The sequence below is a fragment of the Aquarana catesbeiana genome, linkage group LG01 (genome assembly GCF_042186555.1).
Source record: "Aquarana catesbeiana isolate 2022-GZ linkage group LG01, ASM4218655v1, whole genome shotgun sequence".
Lineage (NCBI taxonomy): Eukaryota > Metazoa > Chordata > Amphibia > Anura > Ranidae > Aquarana > Aquarana catesbeiana.
The window spans coordinates 323,703,338-323,719,632 of NC_133324.1; the positions used below are offsets into that span (position 1 = coordinate 323,703,338).

At 40.2% G+C, this 16,295-nt stretch overlaps 1 protein-coding gene across 4 annotated transcripts in view; it reads left to right on the plus strand.

Moving 5' to 3' along the window:
- EMID1 (EMI domain containing 1) overlaps positions 1-16,295 on the plus strand; it is a 186,524-nt gene that overhangs the window by 138,326 nt on the left and 31,903 nt on the right. For all 4 annotated transcript variants that reach the window (XM_073630541.1, XM_073630549.1, XM_073630558.1 and 1 more), the window contains exon 9: positions 14,649-14,759. In XM_073630541.1, coding sequence (XP_073486642.1) covers positions 14,649-14,759 — 111 coding nt within the window. The remainder of the gene's footprint in view (positions 1-14,648; positions 14,760-16,295) is intronic.

Consider the following 16,295-nt stretch of genomic DNA (forward strand, 5'->3'; position numbering starts at 1 on the left):
CAGCAACACTGTGTGACAACCTTGTGAAGACTTACAGAAAACTTTTGACCTCTGTCATTGCCAACAAAGGATATAGAACAAAGTATTGAGATGAACTTTTGATATTGACCAAATACTTTAATTTTTTTTTAATAATTTTCCACCATAATTTGCAAATAAATTCTTTAAAAAATCAGACAATGTGATTGTCTGGATTTGTTTCCACATTTTGTCTCTCATAGTTGAGGTATACCTATGATGACAATTACAGGCCTCTCTCATCTTTTTAAGTGGCAAAACTTGCACAATTGGTGGCTGACTAAATACTTTTTTGCCCCACTATATATTACAAAAACATTACCACTGCACCCTGTATGATATTCCATACAATATATACTGTTGGTCATAGAATGCTGTGCTGTCCCCCAGAAAATGTCCATGTTTTTAATGCCATGTTAAGGTGCATACCTAGGATATTCACTAATATTTTGGTGTCCAAGTTTAAGAGTGAAATAGGACGGTAATTGGACCATGGGGTACTATTTCTACTGGGCTTAGGCAACATGCAGATGGAAGCCAACAAAGTATCTCCCCTCATAGAATGCCAGGATATTATTGTAGAAAAAAACTAGCTGCAGAGCAAGTATTTTCATATTTTGTTTTACTGCAGTGCCATAAAGCCACCTGTGTCCAGTTGCTTCAGAGACATTAAATGGGGATTAGATGGGGGTCTCGAGGAGTTGGAGAAGATCATCAGGAATGCGTGGAAGTGTAAGGTCAGATTAAAGTCTTTTAGCCGCATAGGCATAGGCTTTTGGGGCATGGTACAACTTGGCAAAATGGTTATGAAACTCCAGAAGTATTTTGGGTAGGTTACTCGTTTAGTCAGTTTTGTTGATTTTTAGGTGTATAGGTCTGATTAGGGGTCTTGCCTGTGCAACCTAATAACCAAAAGCATGAATGATTTACTCATGGGTTTGGAATTTTCACTTAGGGGTGTACTCACTTTTGTTGCCAGCAGTTTAGACATTAATGGCTGTATGTTATTTTGAGGGGACAGCAAATTTACACTGTTATACAAGCTGTACACTCACTACTTTACATTGTAGCAAAGTGTCATTTCTTCAGTGTTGTCACATGAAAAGATTTTTAAAAAAAATATTTTAAAAAATGTAAGGGGTGTACTCACTTTTGTGAGATACTGTAGGTCCAGTTGGGTTTAGGTCTCAGCCAATTCCTTGTAGAGGAATAGGGAAGGAAAAGACTTACGCCGAGCACTCAAAGCTGCATATTATGCTTCTACAGTAGTTGTGTGGTTTCTAAGTGTATTTTTTTTTAAATTTGGGAGGCAAGTTAGAATAATCTCCCTCTAACAACTGGTTTATGTGTACACCAGAGCGTTTCAGATGTTGTACCCGAGGAAGTGTTTAGAGTAAAGAACTATTATACCAGTGATTTTTTTGAGGTATGTCTGGGTTGCTCAGAATAGAGTCATTTAAAGCCTAAATTTAATGAAATAGATTTTTTTTAATCAGCGCAAGGGGCAGTACTTACATTTAATGAGACCCTATGTGTTGGTGGCTGCCGTGTTTTTCCACATTTTGTCATGTTACAACCAAAAACATAAATGTATTTTATTTGGATTTTTATGTGATAGACCAACACAAAGTTTTATAATTGTGAAGTGGAAGGAAAATTATAAATGGTTTTCAACATTTTTTACAAATAAATATGTGAAAAGTGTGGTGTGCATTTGTATTCAGCCCCCTTTACTCTGATGCCCCTAACTAAAATCTAGTGGAACCAATTGCCTTTATAAGTCACCTAATTTGTAAAGAGAGTGTGTAATTTAATCTCAGTATAAATACAGCTGTTCTGTAAAGCCCTCAGAGGTTTCTTAGAGAACCTTAGTGAACAAACAGCATCATGAAGGCCAAGGAACACACCAGACAGGTTAGAGATAAAGTTGTGGAGAAGTTTAAAGCAGGGTTAGGTTTTAAAAAAAATATCCCATGCTTTGAACATCTCACAGAGCACTGTTCAATCCATCATCGGAAAATGGAAAGAGTATGGCACAACTGCAAACCTACCAAGACATGGCCGTCCACCTAAACTGACAGGCCGGGCAAGGAGAACATTAATCAGAGAAGCAGCCAAGAGGCCAATTCTAACTCTGGAGGAGCTGCAGAGATCCACAGCTCAGGTGGGAGAATCTGTCCACAGGACAACTATTAGTCGTGCACTCCACAAATCTAGCCTTTATGGAAGAGTGATAAGAAGAAAGCCATTGTTGAAAGAAAGCCATAAGAAGTCCTATTTGCAGTTTGTGAGAAGCCATGTAGGGGACACAGCAAACATGTGGAAGAAGGTGCTCTGGTCAGATGAGACCAAAATTGAACTTTTTGGCCTAAAAGCAGAACACTATTTGTGGCGGAAAATGAACACTGCACATCACCCTGAACGCACCATCCCCACTGTGAAACATGGTGGTGGCAGCATGCCACCATGTTGCATCCCCACCATGTTGTGGGGATGCTTTTCTTCAGCAGGGACAGGGAAACTGTTCAGAGTTGATGGGAAGATGGATGAGCCAAATACAGGGCAATCTTAGAAGAAAACCTGTTAGAGTCTGCAAAAGACTTGAGACGGGGGCTGAGGTTTACCTTCCAGCAGGACAATGATCCTAAACATACAGCCAGATCTACAATGGAGTGGTTTAGATCAAAGTATATTCATGTGTTAGATTGGTCTAGTCGAAGTCCAGACCTAAATCCAATTGAGAATCTGTGGCAAGACTTGAAAATTGCTGTTCACAGACGCTCTCCATCCAATCTGACAGAGCTTGAATTATTTTGCAAAGAAGAATGGGCAAAAATGTCACTCTCTAGATGTGCAAAGCTGGTAGAGACATCCCCAAAAAGACTTGCAGCTGTAATTGCAGAGAAAGGTGGTTCTACAAAGTGTTGACTCAGGGGGGCTAAATACAAATGCACTCCACACTTTTCACATTGTTATTTGTAAAAAAAAATTGAAAACCATTTATCATTTTCTTTCCACTTCACAATTATGTGCCACTTTGTGTTGGTTTATCACATAAAATCCCAATAAAGTACATTTATGTTTTTGGTTGTAACATGACAAAATGTGGAAAATTTCAAGGGGTATGAATACTTTTTCAAGGCACTGTAGCCTACATCAATGAAAAGGGCCCTATGAATGACAGATGGGCAGATGAATAAAAGGTCTGCCTACTCTGTTTATAGAGAGCTTTTCACTGACGAAAGCTATAGTACAGCTTCTATGGATGGAGGAGGGGGGGTGAATGGAAGGGCATATTCAGCACTTTTAATGAGTGCCTATGACAGGTGAGGTATTGGCCCCTGCACCAGCAGATTACCCCAGGGGTATGGGGGGGAAGCAGAGGATAAAAAACGTATCGTTGTAAGTACTGTCCCCTGTGCTGATTTAAAATAAAAAAACTAAAATTAGGCTTTAAGGTCCAAATGCCATCTTGTGGTCTATCAGGATGGACTGTGTAAATCTCAGAACTAGGTAGACAGATATACAAATCTTCTTGCAGGTAAAACAGCTTCCATATATTTATTACAGTGGTAAGCTTTTATAGCTTAACTTGAGTCAAAGCTATTATTTTAGTTTTGGATAAAGTGAAGAGGGGTTAGATTCTCCATCTCATTTCTGTATTCTGATCTGATAGGGAATATTTCCACCCACATTTCTACTTTTTATTTTTAATTTTTTTGTGGTCCCTGAAGATTTACCCTCACTACTTGCCTGCTTGTCCTGTTATCAGGGTGTCAAAGAGACCAGAAAGCATGGTTAATCTCTTCAATGGCAACATAGAACGCAGCATAAATATATTTTTAGCTGAGTGGGAAAGGGTTAGAACCTCTGAACGCTTTTATTGCTGTTTCTTCCTGTTCTTGTGATACTCCCTTCATTCCTTGTTCTAGTGTCACCAGATAAAAAAAAAAAAAAAAAAAGCATTTTAAAAATATCCCAGTTTTACCACAACAAAAAAGTACGAAACCTGTCCACACTCTGTCCAAAACCCAAATATGTGTATTTGCAGGAGTTACGCTTTATATATTGGGCCTATAATATTAAAAATTGGAAATATGCAACTATTTGTACCTTTACCCAGAGCTGTAACTAGAATTTTATTTTTGGATCACTAGTTCTTTTTATTTTGCAACAAGACTGCCCCCTTCTGTGTTTTACTTGAAACTTCACTTATAAAGGCTTAGCCATTTTGTTTGTAATAGAAACGATAACTGTTACTGATGAAGACTGATAGAGTAATTATAGTATAATTAAATTATATGTTTTAAACTTCAACTGTAGAAACTTTCAAAAATATTGTTATTCTGTAAAGTACAATAGATTTGTGTGCACGATTGCCTTATTTCTTAATATTATACCTTCAAGATGCATGGTAGCAGAAGCAGTTTCTGTTATTGAATTCCTCTTTGAGACAGGTGACATAAGAAGGAATACAAGGAAAAAGTTTTCTTATTCAGTACCATGGACAGTACTACCTACTTTAGCACCTAATGCCAAGGCGTATTAAACTTTTTGATCATAAAGTCTAACTGGCATTTTGTGAGGCTGCCCAATGACCTCTTACTCCTTCCTTGTGATTGAAATGCCTACTTATCATATAATGTAATGACACGTATAAATTACACAGATACTGTGGCCGCTTTATTCAGATAAAGAACTAATACTAATAAGGCACAGAACCTGTAATTTAGAGATTATTGGAAGGAAAAGTTGGCTCCCAGCTATGCAATCCTTCAAAAGTTTAAGATGTGGATAATAATGAACTAACAACCTTATTTATAATTTATTTAAAGTACACCTCAATTATTTATATATATATATATATATATATATATATATATATATATATATATATATATATATACACAGGGCGTTTTTTCAGAGGAAACGCGGGGGAACGCAGTTCCGGCACCTCCAGCACTGAATGTATGTAATGGTAAGGGGTGCTGGGGTGGGCTGGAGGGTCTATTGTAGCTAGAGTGGATCTATTTTTGAGTGGCAGTCTATTGTTGCTGGTGGGTCAATTATTGCTGGAAGAGATCTACTATTGATGGAGGGGGTCTATTGTTGCTGGCTGCTGGGAGATCTGTTGTTGCTGCTGGGTGGTATTTTGTTGTGGGGGTCCATTGTTTCTACGGGGGTCTACTGTTTCTGAGTGGATCTATTGTTGCTGGTGGCGTCTATTGTTGCTGGCTGTGGGGAATCTATTTTACTACATTTCTTGCTATCATTAACAAATTCCTAGATTGTAAGCTCTAATTAGCAGGGCCCTCTGATTCCTTCTGTATTGAATTGTATTGTACTTGTATTGTCCTCCCTAATGTTGTAAAGCGCTGCGTAAACTGTTGGCGCTATACAAATCCTGTATAATAATAATAATAATTTCATACAAATTACTTAGCACCACAAAGTTATACTTGGCTCTGTACTCTATAAAAGGGGCAGTACTGAGAGGTGGGTAGGGGATGAAACCAAGCAACGGTGCTCAGAGTTGGGTAGGGGGCGGAGATAAGAAGTGACTCAGAAGGGTGCAGTTTCTGCACCTATTCTCTGAGAGAAAAAGCCCTTTATATATATATAGCTGACCCCCGCATCATAACAGTTTACCGCATGTAGCTACCTCAAGTGTTTTGCTGAGTGTTCCTCGTTTTGTTCTTCTTAAAGCCCTAAGATGCTGCCAAAACGCCCCCCTCCCGAAGTGCCTGAAGAAGAAGTGCCACCTGAGGCATTTAATAGGCACTTATAGGCGTTTTTTTTTTTTTTACCACATCCAAAACTTTGCGGATTTTCACAATTCGCAGGTGCTCAAAGAATGTAACACCCGTGAATTTCGGGGGTGGACTGTATATAATAAAATAACGAAAGGTGAACAGCGTTTCCTGTGATATTGTAAATCAATAAATAACAATCATATATTGTAAATAAAGCCCCAATATATGAATCCGTGACTTGACTTCACCAAATCTTCAGTGTAACCCAAAATAATTCCAATAATGTGCTTGAAGTCTAAACACTCACCAGAAAGTGGAAAAAATCCAGCCTATCGAATCCCTTAAGAATGTGCACTAGCACGAAATGCGCCGGGAGAGACCTACGTGCTGACGCTATTACCACTGCGTCCTCGTGGCAGGAGCAGTGGCTTATCATGTAAGTTTTTGGCCCATTTATTTCAATTAAATTTTCTGTTTCATAAATGTTGCGCTAATTTTATTTTTACGTAGTTAATCTGGTTGAAAAAAGATAAAAGGTCATCTAACTCAATTGATAAAAGTATGTGACATAAAACATCATAACTACCACCATTTTATTCTCTTGGGTGTCTGCTTTCAGCAAATATACAGTATAATGTTTTGGAGTTTTTACATACTCCCCAGACCTAAACATTTTTAACCACTTACCTCCAGAAGATTTATCCCCCTTCATAACAAGGCCATTTTTTGCTAAACGGCGCTGCATTACTTTAACTGACAATTGCGCAGTCGTGCCACACTGTAATAAAAAAAAAAGATGTCCTTTTTTTTCTCACAAGTAGAGCTTTCTTTCGGTAGTATTTGATCACCACTGCGTTTTTTATTTTTTATTTTTTTAAACAAAAAAGACTGACAATTTTGAAAAAAAAAACTATATTTTTTGCTTTCTCCTATGAAGCAAATACAAAAAATGTAAAAAATTTAACTTCTTGACAAATTTAAGCCAAAATTTATTCTGCTACATATTTTTGGTAAAAAATCCCAATAAGCATATATTAATTGGTTTGCGCAAAAGTTATAGTGCCTACAAACTATGGGATATATAATGGCATTCTTATTAAAAATGTTTTTACTAGTAATGGCAGCGATGAGTGACTTCTAGCGGGACTGCAATATTGCGGCGGACATTCGGACACTAACTGACACTTTTGACACTTTTTGGGAACTAGTGACATTAATACAGTGATCAGTGCTAAAATATGCATGGTCACTGTACTTGTCGGGTACCTTTTCCGAGGCCAAGATGCTGAGAGAGGCTCCCCTTGCGGCTAAGCTGTGGTGAGGTCAGCTGAGGGTCAATCACTGGGGGTCAAATACTGGTAATCAGGCAGGTGCAACTATAGCAAAGTCTGTGAGCCAAGCCAGGGGTCAAACACTGGTAATCAGGCAGGCGTAAGTATAGCAAAGTCTGTGAGCTAAGCCGGGGGTCAGACACTGGAAATCAGGCAGGTGCAACTATAGCAAAGTCTGTGAGCCAAGCTGGGGGTCAAACACTGGTAATCAGTTGGGTGCAAGTATAGCAAAGTCCATGAGCCAACCCGGGGATCAAGCACTGGAGAGGAGATCGGAGCAGAGGTCATAACAGGAATCACTTGGAAGTATAACACAGGTTCAGGAACAGCGAAGAGCTGAAGACAATCCATCCAGCAACTTGGGTCAGACAAAGGCAGCCTTATATAGGCCAGTAGGGGGAACCATCTGTCACATGATGCGCCTATGGCGCCCATTTCTTCTACTGGCATAATTGCCAGTACTTCCACGGCCTATTCCCTAACACTATTTCTCTGACAGTACTAATGACACAGGCTGGTAAGTTGTTAAACATCTAGGGCAATCAAAGGGTTAAATGTGTGCCTAGAAAGTGTTTATGTGTGCTTTGTGTGGTGCTTTCACTAGGGCAAGTAATAGATTTTATTTCCTGCTTGCAGGGAAAGAAAATCTATTACTTCCCTGATGACGGGACAGGGTTCTGTCTTGTTTACATAGGCAGAGCCCTGTCCTGTGTACATGCATGACGATTGCTGGGTGCCAGCAGTAATCCATTGGCTGGCACCCACTGATCAACATCTGCTGTGTTTAATTACAGCATGGCTGGGCTTCCGGCGGTTCATGCGCTCACCCCCTACCCAGAAGTGTCAGATCACATACTAGGTATGTTATCTGGCGCAGCCAAGCCACCTTGCTGCAGTATTTCTAGGTTATACGGTCGGCAAGCAGTTAAACATGTTAAAAAAATGCAAAACGTCTTTGGCAGCGAATGGACATATTAGAGGTACTGTAAAGCTTACGGAGTAACTGTTAGGCCTTAAAGTGGAACTTTAGTCAGAAAATTAAGTCCTTTTGAAGGTATAGCTATGTAAAACATTAAAAATAAGTGCCTATACTGTTTAAATTCCAATAATACACTGATTTACCCTGCTCTTCACATGCTCAGTTGCTCTCTATTTTTAGGCACTGCCGAGTTTGTAGAGGCTCTGGGCTTCAGCAAAATGGCAGCATCCAGCAAGAAGAAACAGAAGCAATGCTGGAGGCAATTTACAGCACACACTCATTTTGGTAACATAATTACTTATTTGGAATGTACTGTATGTACAGTATGTTCCTTGCCAAGAATATTATTTTTTATCAAGTTGTTATGGGTAAAGTTCCGCTTTAAGCCTCGCACACACGGGCAGAATGTCGATAGAATGTCAGTAGAAACCGGCCAACATTCGGCCTGTGTATACTGCAGCTGGTCCGACAGAAGCCAGCTGTTCGGGGAATGAATGAAAAAGGTCTGCCAGCCGGCTCCCGGTCAGCGCTCTCATCCAGTGGCCAAGAGTAGTGACTGGAGTGTTTTTGCGGGGCGATCGTCCCCCTGTATGAAGACAATAGAACAGCTGTCAGAACACAATGCCTGTCAGAACACAAAAGAACAGCAGGGGAAATCAGTGTACTAACATTGGATAGTTAGTACAGCAGCTCTGACTGGAGCTGTCATTTTTTTTTTTTCGTTCAGTCCACTGGGTTAAAAAAAAAAAAAAATAGTAGTGTTTACAAGGCTTTAAAGTCAGCTGCAGCATTCTCAGGGGGGATGAGCTCAGGTGTGTTTGGATCCTAGTCTGAACATGCCTGTGCTATCCTGCCCACTTATGATTGGCAGGGCACTGTGAAGGGTTGGGGAGGGGCCTGTCAGGTTGGCTGTATAGGGCCCCATGATTTCTAACAGCAGTTCTGCTAAAGGCTATCTTGAGATTGGCAATGGTTTAGAGATAAAATCATCAATGTGAATTCTAGCCACCAGATCCATATAAAGCAATCTTATCCACTGTTTAAAGTTTGGCCCAAACCCAAATTTACATGAGAATTGTTTATCAAGTGCCATAAGCAAATTTCACAATAGAAGAAATTAGGTTATTCAGATGCAAAGATAAGAATTTGGCAAGTATTTTGGTGTCTACATTTATAGATGAACTTGGCCTATAGAATTCCTAAAAGTGAGGGTCTTTCATACCAGTTGGCCTGGGAACGGGACCTAGGAATGGACATAGAAGTAGAAGAGTGGTCTAAATGGTCCTCCATGGTGCACAAAGGGATCCTCAATACCACTTTGGTTGAGGCAAACTATAAGGTCCTATTTCGCTGGTACATGGTGCCTGCAAGACTTGCTAAAATTTACCCTGACTCTTCTCCTTTGTGTTTCAGAGGATGCAGGATGGTAGGGATCTATGTACCAAATTTGGTGGACCTGCTCGAAATTAACCGCTTTTGGACCAGAGTGTTTACTCTGATGTATTCCGTGACCTTTGTCAACCTTACCAAGAATGCCAAAACGGCGCTCTGTAATGATTTGGCGGATGACATTCCTAGACTTACCCGATCCCTCATCTTCATCATTCTACTTGCCACAAAGATGTCCATTGCCAAAGCATGGAAATCTCCTGTAGTGGATATAGCAATAACTAAACACAAGTTATCCTGGATAATGCTGCATAAAAAATTAGCTAGTATTCTCCGTGATAGACAAGCTAGATTTGATAAAATCTTGTATCCCTTGATCACATATTTATAGTCATCCATCTGACAGGGTGGCCTATCAGAGGACCCAGGATTTGAGCTGGACGGAGTGACATACCTGATCCCTCATCTTTTTCATTCTACTTGCCACAAAGATGTCCCTTGCCAACGTTTGGAAAGCTCCTGTAGTGGATATAGCAATATAAACACAAGTTATCCTGGATAACTGTGCGATTCTTTCTTCTCAGGTCCGCTCTTATCTTTTCTTACATACCCCCCTCCATCCATTTTTTTCACCCACTTTCTTTTTGAACCCCCCCCCCCCCCCCCCCCAATTTTTTCCCCCTTGTATTTCTTTTTTTCTTTATAGTATTGAGCCTTATATGTTTAGACAATGGGGAATGGTGACCCTTTATGCCTTACCTTTAATGTAAACCTAATATGGAACTGTCTCTAATGTCAACTTGCTGACAGTGCTTTATTATTCTGCTATGTTGGACACATCTTTATTACTTTGGTGGTCTGAATAATTGTTTGTACTTTTAAATGGTCCCTCACATTATTATTTTCACATAAAAATATTGAAACAGAAAAGTGAGGGTCTTTATTTGGCTTTGGTAATAAAATAATCAGCGCCTCTCTCATTTGGCATGATTCCTTCTTTCCATATATAATTATACAAATCTAAAAGGCAAGCGGTTAACAGGTATGTAAAGGCAACCTACCATTCAGCAGGTGACCCATGGAGCCCCGGTGTATTATTTTGTGGGAATGGTGCTATAGCTCCATTTATCTCTTTGCACATAATAGAGGAGTCCAGAAGGAAGAATGTTTTGTGATATGTGGTAGGGGGTGGCAGGAATATCCTGCTAAGATAATTTAGCAGATCATCCTTGGAGTATTGTGCCCATGTCTGATATACTTTGTTGTATAAAGTTAGAAAGGATTGGGAGATCACTTCAGTATTCTTAACTGAACTTCCTGTTTGTTGTATACGTGATTAGTGTATACATTGAGACCTAGCTAGGTATTTGATTATACAATTAACCAAGGGTGCAGAAAAATTATGGGTGAACCCAAGCCTATTCAGGTTCACCTCCAATACCATATTATGTCTCCTGTAATACTAATAGGGCCAATAGCTATTGCAACATTTTTCCCATAATGTCCACCAATTTGGCAATGGCAAAAGGAGGGGGTAAATATCTATTAATAATCGTAAGTTATAATTATGTACTTTAAGTACCAATACTACATAACTTCCCAGAAGATACAGTTTCATTTGTTCCATTATTGCTGCTAGGGATTTTAAGATTAGTGTAGTCAGACCTCTTGAATTACAGGAGTATGTAGAGTGGTATGCTTGCTCTATATACAGTGGGTATAGAAAAGAATTACCCCCTTTAAAATAATCATATTTTGTTGCTTTGCAGTCTGAAATGAAGAGACACAGATTTTGTTTTATCCAGCTGCATTTACTAGTGCAGCTTATAACATCCAAGTGAAAGATATAACACCAACATGTCAGAAAAACATAAAAAAAATCCAAAATAGAATCGCTGAGTTGGAAAAAGGATCACCCCCCCCCCCCTTTATGTCAGTATTTTGTTAAACCACCTTTTTGCTTTAATTACAGTCTTCAGACTGTTGGGATATGTCTTTACCAACTTTGCACACCTAGACCTTGCAATATTTGCCCACTCTTCTTTGTAGAACTGCTCAAGTTCGGTTAAATTTGATGGTGACCATTTTGTGGACTGCAGTCTTCAAGTCATTACACATATTTTCAATGGGGTTTAAGTCTGGGCTCTGGCTAAGCATTTCAAGGACATTCACGTTTTTCTTCTTCAACTCCTGTGTGGTCATTTTTGCTGTGTGCTTTGGATCATTGTCATGTTGGAAGCAGGTGGGTTTTTTTTGGGGGGGGGGGCGGCAAACAACCACCCATGCCCCCCCAGCCTCACCTCCCCCCGCTGTTTGCCAGTTGGTCCGGCACTTACCCCATCGTGGCGGGTGGCAGGCAGTGGCTCCGTGTCCTCTTCTCCATGGCGGCTTCCAGCTCCTAACCTCCTCCTCCTAGGCGTCCAATGGGATCGCCTGTCCTTTCAGCCAATCGGATGACCAGTGTCAAAACATACTTCCTGATTGGCCAGGAGGAGGATCAGTGTTACATCAGTGTAACACGCCTGGGTGGGATCGGAGCGCACTCTCTGTGACCCGAGCCCACCCTATATTGAAGCCTATTAGAGCCTCTGGCTCTAATTTGTGCTTCACAAAAACAACCCCCCCACATTGGTATCTATGCGCCGGTGTCTTGAAAGGGGCCGGGCGCATGGATAGGGGGGTGGCGATGGACGGGGGGTGGCACCCGTGCGCCCCTTAATGGATGGGCCGCCCATGGTTGGAAGGTAAACCTTCTTTTCATTGACAACTTTCTGGCAGAGGGCAGCAGTTTTTCCTCAAGAATTTAATGGTATTTTGCCCCATCCATTTTTTTCTTCTATCCTGACAAATGCTCCAGTCCCTGCTGCAGAAAAACACCCCCATATTACAGGATATTACCACCTCCATCCTTTACTGTAGGAATGGTGTTATTTGGATGGTAAGCTGTATTGGATTTCTGTCAGGCATATTGTTTGGTGTTGAGGGCCAAATAATTCAATGTTAGTCTCATCTGACCATAACATCCTTTTTCCATGTGGCCTCAGAATCTTTAAGGTGTGTTTGGCTTCAACACCAAACAATATGACATTAGGTGCGTAATTAGGAGTTGGTAACTTAAGTTCTTGAGAATGATCTTTAGTATCAAGCTACTGGGAAAGTAAAGAATAGTGCCTTCCCTCTATCCACCATCTACAGTTTGGCTGGATAAAGCATTTTAACATTTGTAAAACTCTAAACTGTGCTTGTCTAGTGGCAGAGAAATCTAGATTTTTGGAAACTACAATTTCATTATATAGTTGTTTTTTTAGATGTTCTAGCTAGTCTCAGTATTGTTTCAAGTAAAGGAGGTGGGCAATAAGAGGCTGGAGGGGAGCACCTGGCGAAGGAGTTCTCATATGAATTCTATACGCATGTTTAATGGCAAACAGACTGTAGATTTCTCACTCTTTCAGAAAGATTGTAAGCCATATTTCTAAACATTCTTATGGTTTGTGGCCCTCTGAGTCTTCAGGGAAGCCCAGAAGGTGAACATTATTCCTCCTCAGCCTGTCTTCTAAATCACCGCATTTGGATACATGATCAGTTATACCCTTCATTACCTCTCTCACTTGATTATGCATAGGGGTAATAGTTTCCTCATAATCACTGATTCTCTGTTCTGTGTTAGTGATTCTGTAGTCTAGTACACATTCTGCGATTGTTGGCCAACCGAGCGTCAGATCTTTGTCAAAAGGGTGTGTGCCAGGATCTTGTCTGGCATACTAACATTACACAATTGTCGTGCCACAAACACGAACATAGTGACGTACTACAAGGAATTTCAGCTCTTGAGCGCCAACCTTCAGGCCCCTTCTGCTAATTTTGTGTTTGGTGAGCATTGATTCTGAGCATGCGTGTTTGTACTTTCGACTTTTGTGTGACAGATTTGTGTATTGACCATATGAAAATCAGACATGGAGCCGTTGTCCGCCAAAAAATTACTAGCCTGCCATCCAACATTTGTTGGCCGAAATTGGAAAACAATTGTCTAAAGGAGCGTACTAACGGTAAGAATTTAGGACAAAAGCCTGTCAACAGACAATCCCCTGCCAACAATCGAACTGTGTGTATGAGGCTTTACGCTGGTATGGCATCCATTTGTGATAAACAGTATTTGCTAGCACATGATTGGGTGATAAAATGAACACAACCTAACCTTATTTACTAACAATCACTCTGCAAAGTGAGCTTACACAGCCTCCACTGTTTAGTAAATCGACCCCAGTTCTTTTTTTATCAAGGACAGCAATATTTTTAATCATGCATCATCCAGAGTTAGTGTCTATTTTCTGGACAGAAATGCTGGCTCAGGGATGACACAGTATGTAAATCCAGGCATCTGTGCAGTTCTAGTTCTTGGCTGTGTTCACAAATATCTGGCACAGAACAGCCCCTGCTGCAGCCCCTCACCTTGTGACAGAGTGAGCAGACTGATTACATCTTCTTAGCCTATGCAAAGTCACATGACTGGAAGGACCTAAAGGACTGCTTGTTTATGATAAAAGGAGTAGCTCTTTTGAAAAATTATACCGTTGTGTATTATGACAAGTCAGGAGTTTATGCATTTTTGCAAAGTAATTGAAAGGTCCACTTTAAGTCTTATTGGTTAACCCAAAGTTAGTATAGCACCATAGTGTGTGTTAATACATTTCGAGAACACCCAAATACCTTTGCAGGTGGGAGAAAAGGTGCAGTTGCCCACAGCATGCTATTTTTTATTTTTTTTTAACAATAGATTTTTATTGAAGGGATTTTCTTAACAATACAGATTGACATTGTCATGATAATTATTGTGACTAAAATCTTTGCAATAGTTCTTAAGAATATTCTTATACAAATACAGTAATTGATAATCTGTACCAGCCTACCCCTATTGGGTTCAAACTGTAGGCATGGATAGGCCACCAATTGCATTAATTAGTTGAATACAGAAAATTGTAACGGAAACATAAAATAATAAAAAAAATATATATATATATATATATATATATATATATATATATATATATATATATATATATATATATATATATATATATATATATATTTAAATTAAACAGCATGCTATTTATGTTCCGCCACTGATACATGTTCCTCTAAACCAGTTTACAGTTTTTTTTATATCTATCATATACTTAGGTCCTCCTGGTCCTCCTGGAAGGGATGGTGCAGCAGGTGCCCCTGGAGAGAGAGGTCTTCCTGGGCCATCAGGTCCCCCTGCTCCAGCTTACCAGAGACTTGTAGATCAAGGTAAGTATAATCCATGAACAGTTATTTTTTGTATTTACTTCCGCTTGTTGCATCTGTCAAATTATGCTAATCCAAACTTTTGTCATGCAGAACCATTATTTCACATGGTTTTAAAGTAGATGTAAAACCTGATGGAATGTCATTTATTTGATAACAAACAATTACCTTTATTTTACATTTTATTCTTCTTTTGTTGCGTTCCAGTGCATGTCGTCTCTTGAAAACCCTTTTGCAGCCACTTCCATGTCTTCATGCATGCACTCCAGCATCAGCTGCATGGCATTTTTCTAGGCAACATATTTCCTGATGGCGACAACATTGTGCCATGTGTGTTGAAATTGCCACCTATAGTCTCCAGTGGTAGCTCATGTGTCAGCGTAAAAGAGCACAGTAAGCAGACAGAAAGGGTGTTGTCACCCTATATGAGCAAATGCCCAAAGAAGAACCTTCATGGCAGGATCACCAGATAATATTTAAACAAAAGCCTTCAATTTAGGACGAATGAAAATCGTTTTTCAAATTACGTTAACAAAAGGTTTCCCAAAGTTGGTAAATAGTCAATAGTCAATGGTACTATCCAAAACATTGAAAAATGTCTGGAGGTCAAAAGAGGGTCAGGAGATGTGTGGGGTTCAGTAGGTGGATGATAATTGATGGAAGTTTTATTGCTGTCATATATTCCTTTAGAGGTCTCCGTAGAACTCCACACCAGTTCCTTGACCTTAAGGTACGGTGGCTAGTGATGTGGCAACGTTACCCAGGATTGGATGTTCCGCCCCAAGTCTGTCTGACCACAGAGGATGTAAGCCCTTTAAAGACACAGCTCAGTGACATGGGTGCGCTTGCAAACAAAGTGCTGGGCAAAGATATTAGAGGGTAGAACCCAAGGGCCAGAGCCCTTCCAGTTGCCTCAATAATACAAATTTGTAATCCTTGATGGTTTAGACTTCTAATTCTTCTGAGGATTTGGCAGAGGAAGAAGATGGCCGAATAGGTCTGGATAGGTTATAAAAGGAGAAGTTTAGGCGGCTCTAAGCCTGAGTACTGAGCGATCACATGACCACTGATCATTCTAGGTCTTCCCAGAGCAGAGAGCAGCGACTGTCGGTCACCGCTCTCTACTTTGCCCCTTCAGGGCTCACTGGAGTACCATATTGGAGTGGGCGGGCACATAAAAGCTGTAGCCAGACGTAGCCAGCTGTCAATCAAGCAGCTGGATGGATCCCGACAAATGGTCAGGATCCTTCCAGACCCTGAAGTGGCTCTGTGATGTCAGATAACCGTGAACTGATTTTGGCTCACAGAAGAGCACAAGTAACTGCACTCCTGTAACCCACAAGAGAAGTATGGCCAAAAAAGCTTTGGTCATACTTCTCTTTAAGCACTAGGGGTTTCAATAAGGAAATATGAAATTAACTGAGAATTGGGAGGTGAGAAGGAAATCACAGGCTATAGGTAACCAGACTGATGATTAGGATGATATGAAGACAAGGAAAATATGAAGTTGAGAAGTTCAAAGTGATGCTAAATGCCCTG